At 42.4% G+C, this 22069-nt stretch overlaps 1 protein-coding gene across 2 annotated transcripts in view; it reads left to right on the plus strand.

Moving 5' to 3' along the window:
• The window catches only part of NXPE3 (neurexophilin and PC-esterase domain family member 3), a 36300-nt gene that overhangs the window by 2666 nt on the left and 11565 nt on the right, over positions 1 to 22069 (plus strand). For both annotated transcript variants that reach the window (XM_049857957.1, XM_049857956.1), the window contains exons 2-3: positions 7403 to 8157; positions 17321 to 17394. In XM_049857957.1, coding sequence (XP_049713914.1) covers positions 7403 to 8157; positions 17321 to 17394 — 829 coding nt within the window. The remainder of the gene's footprint in view (positions 1 to 7402; positions 8158 to 17320; positions 17395 to 22069) is intronic.

Below are 22069 nucleotides of genomic sequence, written 5' to 3' on the forward strand. Positions count from 1 at the left end.
GAAGATGCTTAATAAGTAAACTGTCTGTTATGGTTCCTTGACTACCAGTTAAGTAGCAAAAATAGTCTCAGTGCATCCTAGAAAGGTTTTCAACAAGATAGATCTTTGAGCTTAGCTTTCCAATAAATAGCTCAGTCATTTAACTGCTGTTCTCTCAGCTGCAGTGAATGGTTTTTGCTGTATTAAGCAGTTGGGGAAAGATCATTGTAGCAACATGTGTTTTACTTGGTGACAGTTTATGTCGGACGCCTTGGAAAAAGTAAGTCAGAAATCTTCCATTCATTTTAGAGAAAGGCTAGGTCCCAGGAGAAGCCTTGATACTGACGAGTAACATTCGCTGAGAAAGGAATAAAATAAGAAACATCTGGTATATTCCAGGAAGGACTTGTTAGAGATCTGTTGGTAAAGAACTGAGAAGTGGGAAGAATGTGAGAACAGGATCAGCCTGTCTGGTTTCCATTAAGATTTGTAGAGTAAGTTAATAATGGGGAGGAATTAGAAAATAACAGGGAGTAAAAATGAAAAATGAGTCCCTAGGTGGTGCAGCTGGTTAAGTGCTTGATTACTAGCCAAAAGGTTGGGTATTTGAACCTACCCAGAGGTTCCTCAGGAGATGGGCCTGGCAATCTGCTTCTGAAAGATCACAGCCTTGAGAACCCTATGGAGCAGCTCTACCCTGCACGGTTGGGTCACTGTGAGCTGGAATCGACTTGATGGCAACTAACAACAACCATAATGACAACCACAATATATCATTCTTCCATAACTTATTTAACCAGTCCCTATTGTTGGACTGGAAACCCTAGTGGCGTAGTGGGTAACAGCTATGGCTTCTAACCAAATGGTCAGCAGTTTGAATCCACCAGGCACTTCTTGGAAACTAGGGGGCAGGTCTACTCTGTCCTGTAGGGTTGCTGTGAGTTGGAATCAGCTCAATGGCAATGAGCTGAGGTTGATTACCATACTGACAAGTCAGTAGTGTGCTCATATTTTCTGATAGACTAGACACAGACACCACCAGGATAAATCAATAAAGGTGTGCTTATATAAAGGGTAGGGAAGAAAGTCAGTTCAGTCAGGATGAATGGAGGTAGAAGCTTTTAGATTTCAGCCCTCAGTTATAGGCAGTGATGTCTGAGTGAATTAGGGTCCCAGAGACATTCTGGAAGCTTGGCAGTCTCTCACTGGGCCCTGCCTTATGTATTAGTTCAGAGAAGTTCTGCAGATAGGCTATTCTGGCTATGTGTTGGGGACCACCTTATCTGAGCCAAGTATATTTCAGCATACTTGGTGTTATAAGGTATATAACATAAGTAGAGTACACCTCTTCCAGGCTGACTCAACTTGGTCCAAGTACACGTTCCCGAATCCAGAGCTGCAGGTCTATAATAAGGGTTGATCACCTAGGTGTCCTGGATGTCACAGTCACATGCTCTTAGACTTTGTAGGACCTTTCCTGCATTGACATTTAGGGTGTCTCCAGTATTATTATTTTTCTCTTTTACAAATAGAAAAAGTGCTTATAACATCCTTTATATCAGAACTTTAATGTACATCAGAATCACCTGGAGGGGCTTTTTTTTTTTTTTAATAATTTTTATTGTGCTTTAAGTAAAAGTTTACAAATCAAGTCAGTCTTACACACACATATGAACTTATATACACCTTACTACATACTCCCATTTACTCTCCCCCTAATGAGTCAGCCTGCTCCCTCCTTCCAGTCTCTCCTTTCGTGACTGTTTTGCCAGTTTCTAACCCCCTCTACCCTCCCATCTCCCCTCCAGACAGGAGATGCCAACAGTCTCAAGTGTCCACCTGATACAAGTAGCTCACTCCTCATCAGCATCTCTCTCCAACCCATTGTCCAGTCCATTCCACGTCTGATGAGTTGTCTTCGAGAATGGTTCCTATCCTGGGCCAACAGAAGGTTTGGGGACCATGACCACCGGGATTCTTCTATTCTCAGTCAGACCATTAAGTCTGGTCTTTTTATGAGAATTTGGGGCCTGCATCCCACTGTTCTTCTGCTCCCTCAGGGGTTCTCTGTTGTGCTCCCTGTCAGGGCAGTCATTGGTTGTGGCCGGGCACCATCTACTTCTTCTGGTCTCAGGATGATGTAAGTCTCTAGTTCATGTGGCCCTTTCTGTCTCTTGGGCTCATAATTATCTTGTGACCTTGGTGTTCTTCATCCTCCTTTGATCCAGGTGGGTTGATACCAATTAATGCATCTTAGATGGCCGCTTGTTAGCATTTAAGACCCCAGATGCCACACCTCAAAGTGGGATGCAGAATGATTTCTTAATAGAATTTATTTTGCCAATTGACTTAGATGTCCCCTGAAGCCATAGTCCCCAAACCCCCGCCCTTGCTCTGCTGACCTTTGAAGCATTCAGTTTATTCCGGAAACTTCTTTGCTTTTGGTCCAGTCCAGTTGAGCTGACCTTCCCTGTATTGAATATTGTCCTTCCCTTCACCTAAAGTAGTTCTTATCTACTAACTAATCAGTAAATAACCCTCTCCCACCCTCCCTCCCTCCTCCCTCTCGTAACCACAAAAGAATGTGTTCTTCTCAGTTTATACTATTTCTCAAGATCTTATAATAGTGGTCTTATACAATATTTGTCCTTTTGCCTCTGACTAATTTCACTCAGCATAATGCCTTCCAGGTTCCTCCATGTTATGAAATGTTTCACAGATTCGTCACTGTTCTTTATCCATGCATAGTATCCCATTGTGTGAATATACCACAATTTATTTACTGGAAGGCTTTTTAAAACATAGATTGGTGGATTCCACTCCTAGATTGAAAGAAGACTAATGAGATGTGACAAGTAAATATAACACATGACCCTGTACTAGATCTTTACTGGAAAAAATTTGTTATGAAAGATATTATTGGGACGATTGACAAAATTGGAATACAGACTCTAGATTAGATGAAAGTGAGTCAGAATTGATTTGACAGCAGCAGAAGTATAACAGTGACAGATTTCCTGAATTTGTTAACTCTACTGTGGTTATTTAAAAGAATATTCTTGTTCTTTGGGAGTATACGTTGAAGAATCAAAGGCTAAAGGGTCACGATATATGTAGGCAATCTACTGCCAAGTGGTTCAGGAAAATAATACGTATGGAGAGAAAGAGAATAAAAAAGTAAATGTGGCAAAATAGTGATAACTGGTGAATCTGGGTAAAGGGTATATGGCTGTTATTTGTGCTATTCTTGTAGTATCTGAGAGTTTGAAATTTTTTCAAAATAAAAATTAAACTTATGGGTTATTTAAAATTTTGATGGATTTTGCCAGGTTGTCCTCTAAGTCATGACACCAGTAGTTCCTTGCCACCATGAGTGGTTTGGTGCAGCTGTTCGATGTAGCTATTTTGATACAGCTATCACTTTGTTGTTTCCAATTTATTATGAGTATTTTCAAAAGTGTAGAAAAGTTGAATGCATAGTGCAATGAACAACCATAACCCACCACCCAGAATCAACAGTTGTTGATGTTTTGCTACGTCTCCGTTACTCCTTGATAATACTTTCTTTGCTGAATCATTAGGAAGTGGCAAACATTCGGATACTTTACTCTTTTAAGCACTTTAGCATGCATCTCCTAAAATAATTATTCGCCTGCATGACCACAATCCCATGATCACATCTAAGAAAGTTAACAATTCTCTAATGTCATCCAATACAAAGGCCATATTCATATTTCCTCAGCTGTCACCAAAATATATTTATAGCTGTTTTTTGGAAACAAGACCTTTAATCTCTTAATTTAAGAAGCTTACCACCTTTCATTTTTCATGACATTGACTTTTTTTTTGGATAATCAGGCCAATTGTCTTATATAATGTTCCACATTGTGGATTTGTCAGGCACTGTTATCATGGTGGGAAACCTTGTGGCGTAGTGGCTAAGAGCTAGGGCTGCCAACCAAAAGGCTGGGAGTTCAAGACCACCAGGCGCTCCTCGGAGACTCTGTGGGGTGGCTCTGCTCTCTCTTATAGTGTCACTATGAGTTGGAATCAACTCGATGACAATGGGTTTAATTTTTTTTAATTATCATGGTGAGGAGCCCTAGTGTCGCAGTGGTTAAGAGCCTGGCTGTTCAGCAGAAGGTCAGCAGCTTGAATCCACCAGCTGTTCCTTGGAAACCCTGTGTGGCATTTCTACTCTGTCCTATAGGGTGGCTGTGAGTTGGAATCGACTTGATGACAATAGGTTTTTTTTTTGGTTTTATTATCATGGTATTATTTAACTTGCTCCTCTAAACTATATATTTTTTGTAAATGCTTGATTAGATTTAGGTTAAGCATTTTTTGGTAAGAATATTTCATAATTTCCTATTTCGTACCTCATATTGCCTCATGTCTGGTTGTTCTGGGGACTTCTAAAACTTTTTTTATCATGAAAAGTTACAAGCATTCACAGATGTTTGCAGAATGAGCCCCAGTTGTATCCTATCATCCAGCTTCAAAAATGATCATGCTGCCATATTGCCAGTAGGGTTTCAATACGAAGCCCTTCACATTTGTTTGTTTATTTATTTGGTTATTTGTTGGAGTGTTTTAAAGCAAATCCCAGATGTAATATAATTTTTCCCATAACTACCTCTGTATAGATCTCTAACTTCTAACATTTTAAAATATAATCACTATGACATTGCCATATCTAACAAAATTAACAATTCCTTTGTATCATTTAATGCCTGGTCCATTTCACATTTCTCTGAATATTTCAAAGATAACTTTTTACAGTTGTTTTGCTTGAATCAGGATCTAAACAATGTCCACTCATGGCTTTTGCTTGTTGTGTCTCTTAAGTTTTTCTTTTTCTATAAGAATACACATTCCTTTTTAGAATTTTTGTCCCCTTGATTATTGGACAAACCTGGTCCTATATGTGGAACTATAGAATGTTCCACATTCTGGATTTGGGCGATTGCTTTCTCGAGGTTTGTGTCATTTGTATTTGCTGTGATCGTTAGAGCAAAAGATTTGATTAGATCCAGGTTCAGATTTTCTTGGACAGTGTAATGCTGTGTACTTCCTTACATGGTACCCTTAGGCATACAATGTCTGCTCATTTCACTTTTAGTGATAAGATTTATCCATGAGTTCAGGTCCTGAAGTGACTTTGATGAACTTTAAATATCAAACTTTAACCCATCTGCTTAGAAAAAAAAAATTACAAAATGTTTTGTGCAAAAGAGAGAACTTTCCCCTCCACTTATTCCATCACTCCATCCCTGAGGTGTGTATCGGGGATAAGGTAGAGGAGCATAGAAGCAAATCTAGATCTGACTTTAAAGAAAGCCCTCTATTTTTATTTATTAGCTGCCTTATTCAGGTTATTTTAGGGAAATCATAAATCACCATTGCCTGTATCCCTGTTGCAAATCACGCCAAAGCACAGTACCGTGATTCTTTCCATTGGAGAGCAGATCCACACCTGCGGCTTGGAGGTCAGCTTCGTGCCTTTTGATTACAGACTCTTTTGTGTAACCACCCCTTGTTTTTGCCATCCTCAGCTTTCTAATTCAGACAGCTTGTCCCAGTCAGCAGCCGCACAGACCCCTCAGGGTGACAGCTTCTCTCTGGATGATCCCCCAAGGTGAACTTTACAGTCACCACAAGCCTGTGTTTCAGGTAGATTGTCCCGTATTTTCAAATTTGCTGAGTACCCATTTTCTTCCAGTGCTCTGGAAGGTGACTGCCTACTGCTGTATGCTCCACAGGGTCTTTTGGACACTGTTTCAAAAAAGCCCTGTCAGAAGGGCTGTATTTTGCTTCCTCTGGGAGTAGGGGGAAGGATACTTTTCTTCATGCACAGAGATTATGTGTCGTAAGGTACAAGTCTGGTGATTCCAATAATACCAGAAGAAAAGTCTCCCCACATGTGTTGCTCTAGCATAATAAAGCAGATTTCTAAGAAGTAAGCAGCCATCTAGGAAGATGGTTTTAAATGTTAAAATGCCTTACTAATTAATGCCCACTGCTTTCCAGGAGCTTGGTGGAGCTGACGTTGCTATTGCATTCTTTGGAGAGAGGGATTAATTAGATCCTACTCATCTGTATTCCCCATTGTGCCTAGCAGTGACCTTCACGTTATGAAAGTTAAATTATGGTACAAGGAAATGAATCAGTGGTAGAAGTGAACATTGGGTTTGTGGGACAAAGAACTTGGTTTGGCCCCCTGAGTCTGGTTTCTGAAAATAACCTGAGCAGTCAAGATGCCTTTGCTTTCCAAAATAGCGGGGCTAGTAGGGGCTACACAGTGCCTACAGTTGGCCAACTAACCTTGGAAAGAGAGGGGGCCTTGTGCAGCCATTCATGTTCATTGATTGGATTAATCATATCTATGCATTAAGGCCCAAATCATGCACAGTCATTGAGGTCCCAATGACTAGGGGACCCAGGACCTTGGAGCACTCTTTGAGGACTCCTGGATCTGTGAGAACATCCATGCACGTCCCTGGGGACAGTGGAGGCCTGTGCCGGAAACTCCCCCAGACCTTGGCTGATGTGTCTCTGCACTTGTATCCTTTCTGGTTATAATCAATGGGTAGCTGTTAGTATAGGTGATAGTTTCCTTGAGTTCTGTGAGACGTTCTAGTGAATTATTGAACCCATGGGGGCAGGCAGGTGGTGGTGGCAGTGAGAACCAGCAGAGAGGCTGGTGTTTGCCCATTTGGCAGGGCCTGAAAGGATAGAGTCCTAACCTGTGAAGACCCAACTCTGGGTGGTTAGGGTCAGAGAGAAAGTGCCACATGGCAGGCTGGTGTCAGAATGATAAAGAGGAAAGTCAGGATATGAGTCATCTGCACGTTTTGGCAATTACCTTTATGTCGGATATTATTCATACGGGGTTTTAAATAATTACTCCACAAGCCATTTCTAAGAAGAAATCTTTCAGAAGGACAATTTATTCTTGGATAAATCAGAAAGCATTGCTAGTTAGGTAATTTCACTGCAGTAATCGCTGTCGCTTAGCTTGCATGTCAGAAGATCTGGGCCTAACTGACCAACTGGATGATCTTCCACGAGTTACTGGGTTTGAATTCCTTCCTCTACATAAGAAAAGATTACACCAGTTGGATATGTAAAATCGTTTCCGCGGTTTACCTTTCTGCTTCTGTTATGACCCAAATATTCAGCAGGACAGCAGCATCCCCTGGTATCAGTCGTCTCTAGAATGTCCCTCAGCTTCGTTTCTTCCCATCCTGATTTTATTGTATCACAGCAAGATAACCCTGTAAAACTTGTGAGCTCTGGTTTTTGAAATGATATTATTTCCCAAGTGGTTTTATTAATGTTTAAATGAGGCAGAAATTTGCTTGGCCCGACGTAAAGAGATTTGTCATAGCTGTTGTCTCTGTTGTTTGTGTCTTTCTTTCAGCACTTGGACCATGAGGCTGTCTCAGCCACATTCATCGACAACACTGGACAGTTTCTTTCCCCCCAGGTGACAGGAATTAGCCGGAACCCCTACTGTGGCTATGAGCACCAGACCCTGTCTAGCCGGGAGCGCACGGAGGAGGACTCCTTGCTGGCGGCCTTGCAATGGCAGGTGCCTGGCCTGGGCCCAGTCCCGTTTGTTAAGAGCACTGACCCTTCTTCCAGCTACTTTGTCATCTTGAACTCTGGATCCTTCTTCAAGGTGGGCAGCCAGCTGGAGGTGCTGGTTCGTGTACAGGATTTTCAAAGAAAGCCCAAGCAGTATGGTGGTGACTACCTGCAGGCCAGAATCCACTCTCCCAAGCTGCAGGCCGGGGCTGTGGGCAGAGTGGTAGACTACCAGAATGGGTTTTACAAGATCTTCTTTACTTTGCTCTGGCCAGGCCAAGTTACTGTGTCTGTATCTCTGGTCCACCCCAGTGAAGGGATCAGAGTTCTTCAGCAGCTGCAGGAAGAGAGACCAGACAGGGTCTATTTCAAGAGTCTCTTCCGTTCAGGAAGAATTTCGGAAACTACTGAGTGTAACGTCTGTCTTCCTGGGAGCCTGCCCTTGTGTAACTTCACAGATCTCTACAGTGGGGAGCCCTGGTTCTGCTTCAGGCCAAAGCAGCTGCCTTGCAGCAGCAGAATCAACCACTACAAAGGCGGCTACGTGAAGGGCCTCCTGACTGCCGCGGACAGCGCCTTCTTCCAGAGGTGGGTCGGTGCTCCTTGGTCTGGGGTGGTTTAGAGCCCTTTTCTTCCCTTCTGTTCCAACTTAGGAGAAGCTTTCTTGTTTTGGCTATGTGTTCCTTACAGCTTTCTAAACTTGCCCTAATTCAGGAAAGATGGTGCATTCCGACTCATGGTGACCCTATAAGACAGAGTAGAACTGCCCTGTAGGGTTTCCAAGGAGCAGCTGGTGGATTCGAACTGCTGACCTCTTGGTTAGCAGCCGAGATCTTAACCACTGCGCCACCAGTGCTCCGTAAACGGATAACAAATAAAAATCTGTGTTTATGTTGTTTCCTCACCTGGGGACCTGCTGAGGAAACAGTGCTGGGGCAGCGTAGGTTTTTAGAAATCAAAAATTTGACAGAGTCTTCATACTTATTTTATTTTTTGCATTTCTGATTTTGTTAAAGTTCTGAAATATTGCACTGGGCCGTATGAAAAGAAAAATAGAAAGATGAAAATTGACCTTTCAGCGATCTTTGGGCGTGCTATTTTGAGTTCATGACCTGAATATATTGAGTTGTGCTCATTTTTACCTTTCTGCTCACAAGATTACTTAATTCAGAAAAAATTAGGACGCTCAGCCTTGGTCCTTGGTTCCTGAAATGATGTTGGACAATTAAGGCAATTGTAGTCTGTTCTTTACCCACAAGGAAAAAAGTATCGTCTTAGAAAAGGATACTATTTTGCTTAAAAGAAAAAAAAAAAAACCTTTAATATGAAGGAATGCATTTTGAAATAATGAGCCTATCACATAAAAAGCTTCCTTTTTATTTTAGCCTGATTTATGCTTAAATCCACTTTTGACCGGAATTTCTTGCGTTGGGTGCCAGGGAATTTAAGGGAACGGTGAGGGGATTTATAGGCCTTGCAATGACCTAGTCTGTTAGGTCATCCAGTGTCCCTCTTTTTACATCACCATCCACCTTCTGTCATCACCTCTTTTTTTTTTTCTTTCTTTCTCTCAAACTTTGTATTTTGAAAAACTTCAGATGTTTAGGAACGTTGCCAGAATAATAGCGGTGACTGCTCATATACATTCACCCTAGATTCATCATCATCGGTGTGTTGCCACGTTTGGTTTCTCTCTCTCTTTCTCTGCATGTGTGTGTATGTGTGTGTCTAATGTTTTTTTTTTCCTTGAAGTAGTTGGGAGTAAATTGCACCTGAACCGTTTAAGTTGTAGACATCATGGCACTTCACCCCTAAATACTAGATGCACATCTGCTGAGAATAAGGACTTTTACAACACAGTGATCACATTTGGGACATTTATTATTGAAATAATTCTGTTATTCAATATGCAGTCTGTATTCAGGTTTCTCTACTTGTCCCAGTATTGCCCTGTAAAGCTACTTTTTAAATTTTCAGTTCTAATTGATGATCACACAACATGTTTTACTGTCTGCTTAATCTCCTTTAACCCACAGCAATTCTCTATTTTGTTTTTCATGACATGGGCATTTTTGATGTCACTGTTTGCAGAATGCCCCTTAATTTGTTGTTGTTGTTTTTTTTTTTCCTACACAGCTAGATTCAGATTAAACGTTTTTGTGGGGGGACGTGCTGTGCGTTCTGTTTGCTGTTATATCCCTGGCATCCAGGACAATGCCTGTACGTAGTAGGTGCTGAAAATTACTTATTGAATGAATGAGTGAATCTTTTCTGAAACTGATGAAACAGTAAAAAGTTATGACTTCAAGCTCTTGTATGAGTAATTTGGAAAGTTAGCATTTGTTTGTTTGTTTGTTGGTGAAAGCAGTGAAGTTAGAACTGTAACCAGTTTCTTCCCTAGTTTTTCATCCATCAAGTATTTATGGAAAACTCACTCTAGTTCAGGTCTGTGCTAAGTGCTGAAGATACAAAGATGAACGTAGCACAGGCTGTGTCTTTGAGGAATGTATATTTTAGCAAGGGGAATGCACCTTAAAGGGCCAGAGTAATGACCAGCAAAGTGCTGCAAGAGCACATCAGGGCCAGTGTGCCCCATAGGACTCACTTCAGATCCCGGCAAGGCCTAAGGAATCTGACATATGACTCAGTATTACATAGACTCGGAAACCTGAAGGCTGTTGTTGTTAGGTGCTGTTGAGCTGTTTCTGATTCATAGCAGCCCTACGTACAAGTGAGTGAAACACTGCCTGGTCCTGTGCCATCCTCACAATTGTTGTTGTGCTGGAGCCCATTGTTGCAGACATTTTGTCAATCCATCTTGTCGAGGGTCTTCCTCTTTTTCGCTGACCCTCTGTTTAAGCAAGTGTGGTGTCCTCCAGGGACTGGTCCTCCCTGATAACATGTCCAAAGTACATGAGACAAAGTCTCACAGTCTTTGATCCTAAGGAAAATTCTGAATATACTTTTTCCAGGACAGATTTGTTCATTCTTCTGGCTCAAACCCATTGTCATCGAGTCAATTCTGACTCATAGCGACCCTGTAGGAAAGAGTTTAACTGCCACATAGGGTTTCCAAGGAGCAGCTGGTAGATTCAACCTGCCGACCTTTTGGTTTGCAGCCGTAGCTCTTAACCACTGCACCACCAGGGCTCCATTCTTCTGGCAGTCCATGGTATATTCAGTATTCTTCACCTACACCGTAATTCATAAGCATCAATTCTTCTTTGGTCTTTCTAATTCATTGTCCAGCTTTTGCATACATACGAGGCGATGGAAGACACCATGCTTGGGTCAGGCGCACCTTAGTCCTCAAAGTGACATCTTTGCTTTTTAAACACTTTAAAGAGGTCTTTTGTAGCAGATTTGCCCAGTGCAATATGTTGATTTCCTGACTGCTGTTCCCATGGGTGTTGATCCAAGTCTTCATGATTTCTCTGTTCATCATGATGTTGCTTATTGGTCCGGTTGTGAAGATTTTTTTTTCTTTATGTTGAGGTGTAATCCATACTGAAGGCTGTAGTCTTTGATTTTCATCAGTAAGTGCTTCAAGTCCTCTTTGCTTTCAGCAAGCAAGGTTGTATCATGTGCATATTGCAGGCTGTTAACGAGTCTTTCTTCAGACCTGATGCCATGTTCTTCATATAGTCCAGCTTCTCAGATTATTTGCTCAGCATACAGATTGATTAAGTATGGTGAAAGGATACAACCCTGATGTACACCTTTCCTGATTTTAAACCACACGCTATCCCCTTGTTCTGTTGGAACGACTGCCTCTTGGTTTATGTACAGGTTACAGTTGAGCACAATTAAGTGTATTCTTTGCAGTGTTATCCATAATTTGTTATGATCCACACAGTCCAATGCCTTTGCGTGGTCAATAAAACACAGGCAAACATCTTTCTGGTGTTCTCTGGTTTCAGCCAAGATCCATCTGAGATCAGCAGTGATATTCCTCACTCCACATCCTCTTTTGAAACCAGCTTGAATTTCTGGCAGTTCCCTGTCGATCTACTGCTGCAACTGCTTTTGAATGACCTTCAGCAAAATTTCATTTGTGTGCAATATTAATGATATTGTTCAATAAGCTCCACATTCTGTTGGATCACCTTTCTTTGGAGCGGGCACAAATATGGATCTCTTCCAGTCGGTTGGCCAGATAGCTCTCTTCCAAATTTCTTGGCATAGACAAATGAGCACCTTCAGCTTTGCATCCGTTTGCTGAAACATCTCAACTGGTATTCCGTCAATTATGGAGCCTCGTTTTTTGCCAGTGCCTTCAGTGCAGCTTGGACTTCTTCCTTCAGTACCATTAGTTCTCGATCATATGCCACCTCCTGTGAAATGGTTGAATGTCGACCAGTTCTTTTTGGTACAGTGACTCTGTAATCTTTCCATCTTCTTTTGATGCTTCTTGTGTCGTTTAGTGTTTTCCCTGTAGAAGCCTTTAATATTGTAACTTGAGGCTTGAGTTTTTCCTTCAAATCTTTCAGCTTGAGAAATGCTGAGCTTGTACTTTTTCCTTTTTAATTTTTATTGTGCTTTAAGTGAAAGTTTACAAATCAAGTCAGTGTCTCATACAAAAATTTGTATATACCTTGCTATATACTCCTAATTGCTCTCCCCCTTATGAGACAGTCTGCTCCTTCCCTCCACTCTCTCTTTTTGTGTCCATTCTGCCAGCTTCTGACCCCCTCTGCCCTCTCATCTCCCCTCCAGATAGGAGATGCCAACATAGTCTCAAGTATCTGCTTGATCCAAGAAGCTCATTCTTCACCAGCATCTTTTTCTATCCCATTGTCCAGTCCAATCCCTGTCTGAAGAGTTGGCTTTGGGAATGGTTCCTGTCCTGGGCTAACAGAAGGTCTGGGGGCCATGACCACTGGGGCCCTTCTAGTCTCAGTCAGACCATTAAGTCTGGTCTTCTTACGAGAATTTGGGGTCTGCGTCCCACAGCTCTCCTGCTCCCTCGAGGGTTCTCTGTTGTGTTCCCTGTCAGGGCAGTCATCGGTTGTAGGCAGGCACCATCTAGTTCTTCTGGTCTCAGGCTGATGTAGTCTCTGGTTTATATGGCCTTTTCTGTGTCTTGGGCTCATAATTACCTTGTGTCTTTGGTGTTCTTCATTCTCCTTTGATCCATGTGGGTTGAGATCAACTGATGCATCCTAGCTGGCTGCTTGCTAGCATTTAAGACCCCAGACGTCACTCTCCTAAGTGGAATGCATGATGTTTTCTTAATAGATTTTATTATGACAATTGACTTAGATGCCCCCTGAAACCATGGTCCCCAAACCCCCGCCCCTGCTATGCTGGCCTTCAAAGCATTCAATTAATTCAGAAAACTTCTTTGCTTTTGGTTTTGTCCGGTTGTGCTGACCTCTCCTGTATTGCGTGTTGTCTTTCCCTTCACCTAAAGTAGTTCTTATCTACTGTGTAATTAGTGAATACCCCTCTTCTTCCCGCCCTCTCTCCCCATCTCATAACCATCAAAGAATATTTTCTTCTCTGTTTAAACTTTTTCTTGAGTTCTTATAATAGAGGTCTTATACAATGTTTGTCCCTTTGCAACGGACTAATTTCACTCAGCATAATGCCTTCTAGATTCCTCCATGTTATGAAATGTTTCACAGATTCATCACTGTTCTTTATCGATGTGTAGTATTCCATTGTGTGAATATACCATAATTTATTCATTCATTCATCCATTGATGGGCACCTTGGGTGCTTCCATCTTTTTGGTATTGTAAAGTGCTGCAGTGAACATGGTTGTGCATATATCTGTTTGTGTAAAGGCTCTTATTTCTCGAGGATATATGCTAAGGAGTGGGATTGCTGGATTGTATGGTAGTTCTATTTCTAGCTTTTTTTAAAAAAAAAAGCTTTTTAAGGAAGCGCCAAATTGATTTCCATGTACTTTTTCTTTTGGTTTTCTAAATCCAGGTCTTTTCACATTTCTTTAGAATAGTTTGCTTTGTCTTCTTGAACCATCCTGTGAAATCTTCTTCTCAGCTCTTATACTTCATCATTTCTTCCATTTGCTTTAGCTACTCTGTGTTCAAGAGCAAGTTTCAGAGTCTCTTCTGACATCCATCTCCATCTTTTCCTTCCTTTTTTAATGAGCTTTTGCTTCTTCATATATGATGTCCTTGATGTCATTCCACAGTTTGTCTGGTCTTTGGTCATTAGTATTCAATACGTCACATCTGTTCTTGAGATGATCTCTAAATTCAGGTGGGAGGTACTGAAGGTTGTATTTTGGCTCCCATGGACTTGCTCTAATTTTCTTCGGCCTCAACTTGAACTTGCATGAGAGCAATTGATGGTCTGTTCTGCAGTTAGCCCCTGGCCTTGTTCTGACTGATAATACTGAGCTTCTCCATTGTCTCTTTCCACAGATGTAATTGATTTGATTCCTGTGTTATTCCATCTGGCGAAATCCATGTATATAAAACTGAAAAAACCAAACCTGTTGCCATTGACTCAATTCCGACTCATAGTGACCCCATAGGACAGAGTAGAACTGCCCCATAGGATTTCCAAGGAGTGGCTGGTGGATTTGAACAGCTGACCTTTTGGTTAGCAGCTGAGCTCTTAACCACTGTGCCACCACGTATATAGGATCTGTTTATGTTGTTGAAAAAAGCTATTTGCAATGAAGAAGTTGTTGGTCTTGCAAAATTTAACATGTGATCTCTGTTGTTTCTGTTACCAAGGCCATATTTTCCAACTGTTGATCCATCTTCTTTGTCACCATTCCAATCAGCAGTAATTATCAACACATCTTGATTGTAGTTTCATCAATTTCAGACTGCAGAAATTGGTAAAAATCTTCAGTTTCTTCATCTTTGGCCTTAGTGGTTGGTGGGTAAATTTGAATAATAGTCTCATTTAACTGGTCTTTCTTTTAGGCATATGGATATTATTCTATCACTGACAGCGTTGTACTTCAGGATAGATCTTGAAATATTCTTTTTGACAATGACTGCGTCACCATTCCTTTTCAATTTGTCATTCCTGGCATGGTAGACCATATGATTGTCTGATTCAAAATGGCCAATACCAGTCCATTTCAGCTCAGTAATGCCTAGGATATCAATCTTTATGGTGTTCTGTTTCATTTTTGATGACTTCCAATTTCCCTAGATTCATACTTCTTTCATTCCATGTTCCTATTACTAATGGATGTTTGCAGCTGTTTCTTCTCATTTGGAGTCGTGGCACATCAGCAAATGAACGTCTTGAAAGTTTTACTTCATTCTTGTTATTAAGGTCAACTCTACTTTGAGGAGGCAGCTCTTCCCCAGTCATATTTTGAGTGCCTCCCAACGTGAGGGGTTCATCTTCCCGCACTATGTCAGACAGTGTTCCTGTGCTATTCATAACGTTTTCACTGGCCAGTTTTTTAGAAGTAGACTGCCAGGTCCTTCTTCCTAGTCCGTGTTTGTCTGGAAGTTCTGCTGAAACCTGCCCACGATGGGTGACCCTGCTGGTATTTGAAATATCAGTGGCATAGCTTCTAGCATCACAGCAACACACGAGTCACCACAGTACGACAAACTGACAGATGAGTGAAGACCAGGTATTAATAAAATAGACATTCTGGTCAGTATGAACCATTCTCTAGTTGAAGGGTAATAAGTAGCTCAGTGAGGAGCCAGGGTGGTATAGTGGTTAAGTGCTTGGCTGCTAACCTAAAGTTCAGGGATTCGAACCCACCAGCTGCTCTTCAGGAGGAAGATGTGGCAGTTTACTTCTGTAAAGATTACGGCCTTGGAAATGCTATGGGGTTGTATGCCTTCACCACACTTATTCAGTCTGTATGCCGGGCAAATAATCCAAGAAGCCAGACTGTATGAAGAAGAATGTGGGATCAGGACTGTTAATAATCACTCATTAACAACCTGTGATGTGCAGATTTTACAACCTTGCTTGCTCAAAGTGAAGAGGACTTGAAGCACTTAACAATGAAGGTCAAAGACCACAGCCTTCAGTATGAGGCTCAACATAAAGAAAACCAAAATCTTCACAACTGGACCAATAAGCAGCATCATGATAAATGGAGAAAAGATTGAAGTTGTCAAAAATTTCACTTTACTTGGATCCACAATCAACGGCCATGGAAGCAGCAGTCAAGAAATTACACTACACGTATTGTATTGGGCAAATTTGCTGCAAAAGACCTCTTTAAAGTCTTGAAAAGGAAAGATGTCACCTTGAGGACCAAAGTGGGCTGGACCCAAGCCAGGGTATTTTCATTCACCTCATATGCATGGGAAGGCTGGACTATGAATAAGGAAGATGGAAGAGGAATTGATGCCTTTGAATTATGGTGTCGGTGAAGAATATTGAATACACCATGGACTGCCGGAAGAACGAATAAGTTCGTGTTGAAAGAAATACAGCCAGAGTGCTCCTTGGAAGTGAGGATGGCGAGAGTTCGTCTCACGTACTTTGGACATATCATCAGCAGGGACTGTAACCGAACAAGTGTTCTTGTCCTGTCTTATTAGCCGATCAAAATATGATGGACGCCACACCACCAGTTGCAAGGGAAACAGAAAGCGGAAATTTATTGTCTGCACAGACAAGGAGCAACGTGGGGTCTAGTGACCATAGGCCATGTGCTTCCTGTCTAAGGGGGCTGGGGAGCTTTTTGTTTCCATTGGCACTGGGGGTTAGGTTTGGTACCTGGAACTCTCCACCCTTAGCCCTCCCACGCTCATACTTAGAGGTCCTGATATTAAATCATCTCCTGTCGGATGTGTGTGTAGTGGGACCCCTCACTTCTAAAACGGAATTGGATGAAATCATGGGCTAGGAAATATTTTTCTTTCTGGTGACAGTCGGGTCCGGGGTGGGTTGAAGGACATGATCTCCTCAATCTGCGTATGCTTCAAGGTGTAGCTTGGGCTAGTTCAGTGGATGGAGCCACTACCTGTTGTGACTTCCTGAAAAATGTTGCTCAAAACAAGTCTGTGGTTAGCAAGACAAAGAAGGGGGGCGGGAAGGGGTGTTGATTCGGGTTTTCAGGACCAGTTCCTGGAGAAGGACATCATGCTTGGTAAAGAAGAGGGTCAGTGAAAAAAGGAAAGACCCCCAACGAGATGGATTCTCACAGTGGCTGCAACAGTGGGCTCAAACATAGCAATGTTTGTGAGGATAGTGCAGGACTGGGCAGTGTTTTTGTTCTTTTGTACATAGGGTTGCGATATGTTGGAACCAACTTGATGGCACCTAACAACAACAACAAGCACAACCAGTTTAAACTACTTATTCGTTATTTTGGAGTTTACAGCCTTTTGCCGGGATAAGCAGTGCTCAGTGTGAAAAAATATTAAAAACCTATTTAATTCTTATAGTCTTATAAGAAATCTTATAATCTGCTTATTCTAAGAGACCTATAGGTTATTTATTAGTTATTGTGTTGGTTAACATTTTTAAGTACAGTAAAACCTGCGAAAGCCGGAAACTGTGTGAGTGAAAACCTATCAGAGAAGGAAATCTCAAATATTTTCCACTGAAACAAGTGTTAAAAAAGTGGTAAGACTGCACCCTATCAAAGGTGGAAAACGTGTGAGACCCGGAAAAACAAGACAGTACCTTTGAGTTCTGGCTCTCACAGGTTTCACTGTATATTTAGTCGTAATAAGGCCCTGTGAAATCATGTCCATTTTTTTTATTTGCAAATAAAGATACATAATGGAAAATGAATGTTCCTAAATCTAAGCTTGTGTTATTTTTATTGCTTTTAAAGTGGTGTCAATATCAAAATGCCGATCAACTCGAGTGGACCTGATTGGGTGACTGTGGTTCCCAGGAGAATAAAAGGTAAAAAGAAAAGAGCTTGACAATTTATTTATTGCTAAGCAGTGTGAGCTGCTGTAGTTTCACTGATACCACAAAAGCTTTTTTTTCCTTTAACATGGCATGATAACTTCTTGACATAATTGAAAATACTGAAAGGACCGTTTGATTAAAAAAAAAAACGATAAGTAGACATTGTTATGAGTTGATTGTGTTCCCCAATACGTATACAGTTCTGGGTTTTGTTATTTATGCTTGTGTCCCCCCCACGACACCCCCACCCCCGTTTGGCCCCTTAAGGACCTCTAGAATTGTGGTGTCCAATATGGCAGCTATTTAAATTAAAAATTTAGGTCTTTGGTCACACCAGCCATATTTCATGTACTGAATAGTCACATGTGATCAGTGGGTACCATATTGGACAATATTTGATGTAGGATGTGTCTGTTATCACAGAAAGTTTAGTTGGATATTTCTGTTCTAGACATATTCAAGAAATGTGTATGAAACTGTCATGAAAAGTTTTTAAATGGAAAAGCACTAGGTTAGTGAATGCTTCTGAGCCCGATCTCCCGACCAGCAGCATTAGCATTACAAGGGAACTTCCCAGAATTGCAAATTCTTGGGGCTGCAACTCAGACTACTGAATCAGAAACTCTGGGGAGGCGGGGCAGAGGTACCCAGGTTTTAACAAACCTTTTTGGTGATTCTCATTCACTGGTGTAGGATGTTGCTAATAATAAAAGAATGAAATTCAGAAGTGTAAATTATGTGGTGCAATGACGAAGCACTCGGCTGCTAACCAAGAGGTTTGTGGTTTGAACCTACCAGCCACTCCTTGGGGGAAATACGTGGCAGTCTGCTTCCATAAAGATTACAGCCTTGGAAACCCTATGGGGCAGCTCTACTCTGCCTATAGGGTTGCCGTGAGTTGGAATCAACTCCATGGCAGTGGGTTTGATTTGGTTTTGGACTTGACTTCTAAAGGACCCCCAGTGGCACAAATGGCTAAACTTAGCTGCTAACCGAAAGATCAGCGGTTCGAACCCAACAGCTGCTCCTGGGAGAAAGATGTGGCAGTCTGCTCTCATAGAGATTCCAGCCTAGGAAACCCTATGGGGCAGTTCTGTTCTGTCATATAGAGTTGCTATGAGTTGGAATTGACTTGATGGTACATAACAACAACGATTATGCATTTTGTTTTTGCAGAATAGACATGATTAGCTATAGTGATTTTTAGAAAGAAAGGATCAGTGTTATTAAGGAGACTTACACAGATGGCAGGCCCTTTCAACCGCCATCCCACACGGCAGGTACTACAGACATTCATGGCCAGGGGCTAGGCAGGTGATGCACATGAATTGTCAGGCTGGGTATCTGCTGCACCTTGTGTGAGAGGTGGGGAAGGTGAGGTGAGGAAGGAACCCAGAGCGAGGACCCTTTAAAGGGGTAGTAGCCTCTCAGCTCCAGCTGTGTTCACGCAGAAATGTAGAACAGTGCTACCAGATCTGCAGATTTTTTTTTTTCCCATGAGAAACTGGAAATCTTACATTTTAAATGTGAAATCTCCAGATCTTAAAACATTGGCATCCAATTCAGAACTTTTTAAAGCACTTTGTGCGCTAAATAAAATTTGCCTGTGGCTCAGATGCAGACAGGACACTGTCAGTCTGTATCTCTGGTCTCCGCTATCCTATCAGGAGCTATAAGAATTCCGTCTTTTCCTAATGAAGAGTGTTGTAGGGGGAAAAAAATCACAAAGTTTAGTAAAGCAAAAAGAAAGTTTTATTTGGCATATATTCAAAAAGGCAAAAGTGGGAAGTAGACAAGCATGTTGCTAGAGCTGTGTCTGCTCAAGTCCAAAGAATATTACAGAATAAGTAAGAATGGGAAAACAGACAAGCATGGGGCCACGGCCATGTCTGCTCCAATCTAAAGAAATATTACAGAATAGGCAAGAATGGGAAAACGGACAAGCACGGGGCCATGGCCGTGTCTGCTCCAGTCTAAGGAAATATTACAGAATAGGCAAGAATGGAAAAGCAGACAAGCATGGGGCCACGGCCATGTCTGCTCCAGTCTAAGGAAATATTACAGAATAGAGAAGAATGGGAAAACGGACAGGCATGGGGCTACAGCCGTGTCTGCTCCAGTCTAAGGAAATATTACAGAATAGGCAAGAATGGAAAAGCAGACAAGCTTGGGGCCACGGCCATGTCTGCTCCAGTCTAAGGAAATATTACAGAATAGGCAAGAATGGGAAAACGGACAAGCACGGGGCCATGGCCATGTCTGCTCCAGGCTAAGGAAATATTACAGAATAGGCAAGAATGGAAAAGCAGACAAGCATGGGGCCACGGCCGTGTCTGCTCCAGCCTAAAGAAATATTACAGAATAGGCAAGAATGGGAAAACGGACAAGCATGGGGCCATGGCCGTGTCTGCTCCAGTCTAAGGAAATATTACAGAATAGGCAAGAATGGGAAAACGGACAAGCATGGGGCCATGGCCGTGTCTGCTCCAGTCTGAGGAAATATCACAGAATAGGCAAGAATGGGAAAACGGACAGGCATGGGGCCACGGCCGTGTCTGCTCCAGTCTAAGGAAATATTACAGAATAGGCAAGAATGGAAAAGCAGACAAGCATGGGGCCACGGCCATGTCTGCTCCAGTCTAAGGAAATATTACAGAATAGGCAAGAATGGAAAAGCAGAAAAGCATGGGGCCACGGCCGTGTCTGCTCCAGTCTGAGGAAATATCACAGAATAGACAAGAATGGGAAAAGGGACAAGCATGGGGCCACGGCCGTGTCTGCTCCAGTCTAAGGAAGTATTACAGAATAGACAAGAATGGGAGAATGGACAGGCATGGGGCCACGGCCGTGTCTGCTCCAGTCTAAGGAAGTATTACAGAATAGACAAGAATGGGAAAACAGACAGGCATGGGGCCACGGCCTTGTCTGCTCCAGTCTAAGGAAGTATTACAGAATAGACAAGAATGGGAAAACGGACAGGCATGGGGCCACAGCCGTGTCTGCTCCAGTCTAAGGAAGTATTACAGAATAGACAAGAATGGGAGAAGGGACAGGCATGAGGCCACGGCCGTGTCTGCTCCAGTCTAAGGAAGTATTACAGAATAGACAAGAATGGGAGAATGGACAGGCATGGGGCCAGGGCCGTGTCTGCTCCAGTCTAAGGAAGTATTACAGAATAGACAAGAATGGGAGAATGGACAGGCATGAGGCCACGGCCGTGTCTGCTCCAGTCTAAGGAAGTATTACAGAATAGACAAGAATGGGAGAATGGACAGGCATGAGGCCACGGCCGTGTCTGCTCCAGTCTAAGGAAGTATTACAGAATAGACAAGAATGGGAGAACGGACAGGCATGGGGCCAGGGCCGTGTCTGCCCAAGTCCAAGGACATTACAGAGTCATTAGTATATGTTAACACTACAGAATGGGTGAGGCCACTGAAAGCTTCATCTCTTCACAGGTTGGCTAGAAACTGTGATCCTGCACTTTGAATTACTTCTTAGCTGTCGTTGGTACAGGTTGCAGTAATGACAGTCAGAGGGTCCTCGATGGTCCAACAAATGGAATATCTTTTGTGTTCTGGCTTGTGTGAAAGGTTCCCTAAAGGATATTTTCCAAGATTATCGTATTGATTGTCTTTACACCTCAGGGCCCAGTTGATGTGTCTTTGTTGAGTCCTTGTGAGTCCACCTTCAGCTGGGTCACATTCTCTGTGCTCAAGTACAGGGAATAATGATGCCAATATTATTTTCTAAATCAAAGCTGCATTTGATTTATCTGAACCTGGTAAGTTGCCAGTTTTAGAGGATACATATTGAAACATCATAAACGGAAATACTTATCTGCAGTCTGTCTGGGCCTCCACCCCATGGCAGAGATGTGGGTAGACACGGCACCCCCTACCAGTAGTGTGGTCTTCACTCGTTCCCACGTCTGCCGTTCTTAGGAGGCCCCATCGTTCTGCATCTGCCCTTCCCTCCCACAGCCTTGACTGTCTGGAGGAGACTGACTTGCCCACCTTGTGATATCTCTGGGTGTCCAGCGGGATGGTCAGTGGGAAGAACTTTGGATGGTTTACCTGCACTTGACCCATCTTGGAGATCAGCCCGTAGTGCCTGCCTGCTTGTGATGTGCTATTCTGTTGTATTGTACTATCAGCAAAGAGAAGACAGACTCAGTAACTAGTGAGGATTTTGATGGATTTTTAGAGGAAGAAAGCAACCATGAATCAGTAGGAGCAGAATGGTCTAGCATTGAATTCTGTAGCAGTTACATAATTAGATTGCTTTTTTTATGGAGTATCAAAGGAGCCCAACCTGGCTGGACTTCACCGAAGTTCACTCTTTGACCACTGGGGGCCGCTCAGAGACCCTAAATCAAGGGTGTCTTTAAAATGATTTTTTTCCTTTCAAGATAATTTTAGACTTAAATAAGAGTTGCAGAACTAATGAATTCCTGTATACAATTTTATGGGAGCCCTGGTGGTGCAGTGGTTAAGTGCTCAACTGCTAACCGAATGGTCAGTGGATCAAACCCACCAGTCGCTCCTCGGGAGAAAGATGGGGCAGTCTGCTCCCATAAAGATTTACAGCCTTGGAGACTGTTGGGCAGTTCTACTATGTTCTATAGGGTCGCCATGAGTCAGAATCGACCAGGCGGCAGTGGGTT

Source organism: Elephas maximus, chromosome 18 (assembly GCF_024166365.1).
Source record: "Elephas maximus indicus isolate mEleMax1 chromosome 18, mEleMax1 primary haplotype, whole genome shotgun sequence".
NCBI lineage: Eukaryota > Metazoa > Chordata > Mammalia > Proboscidea > Elephantidae > Elephas > Elephas maximus.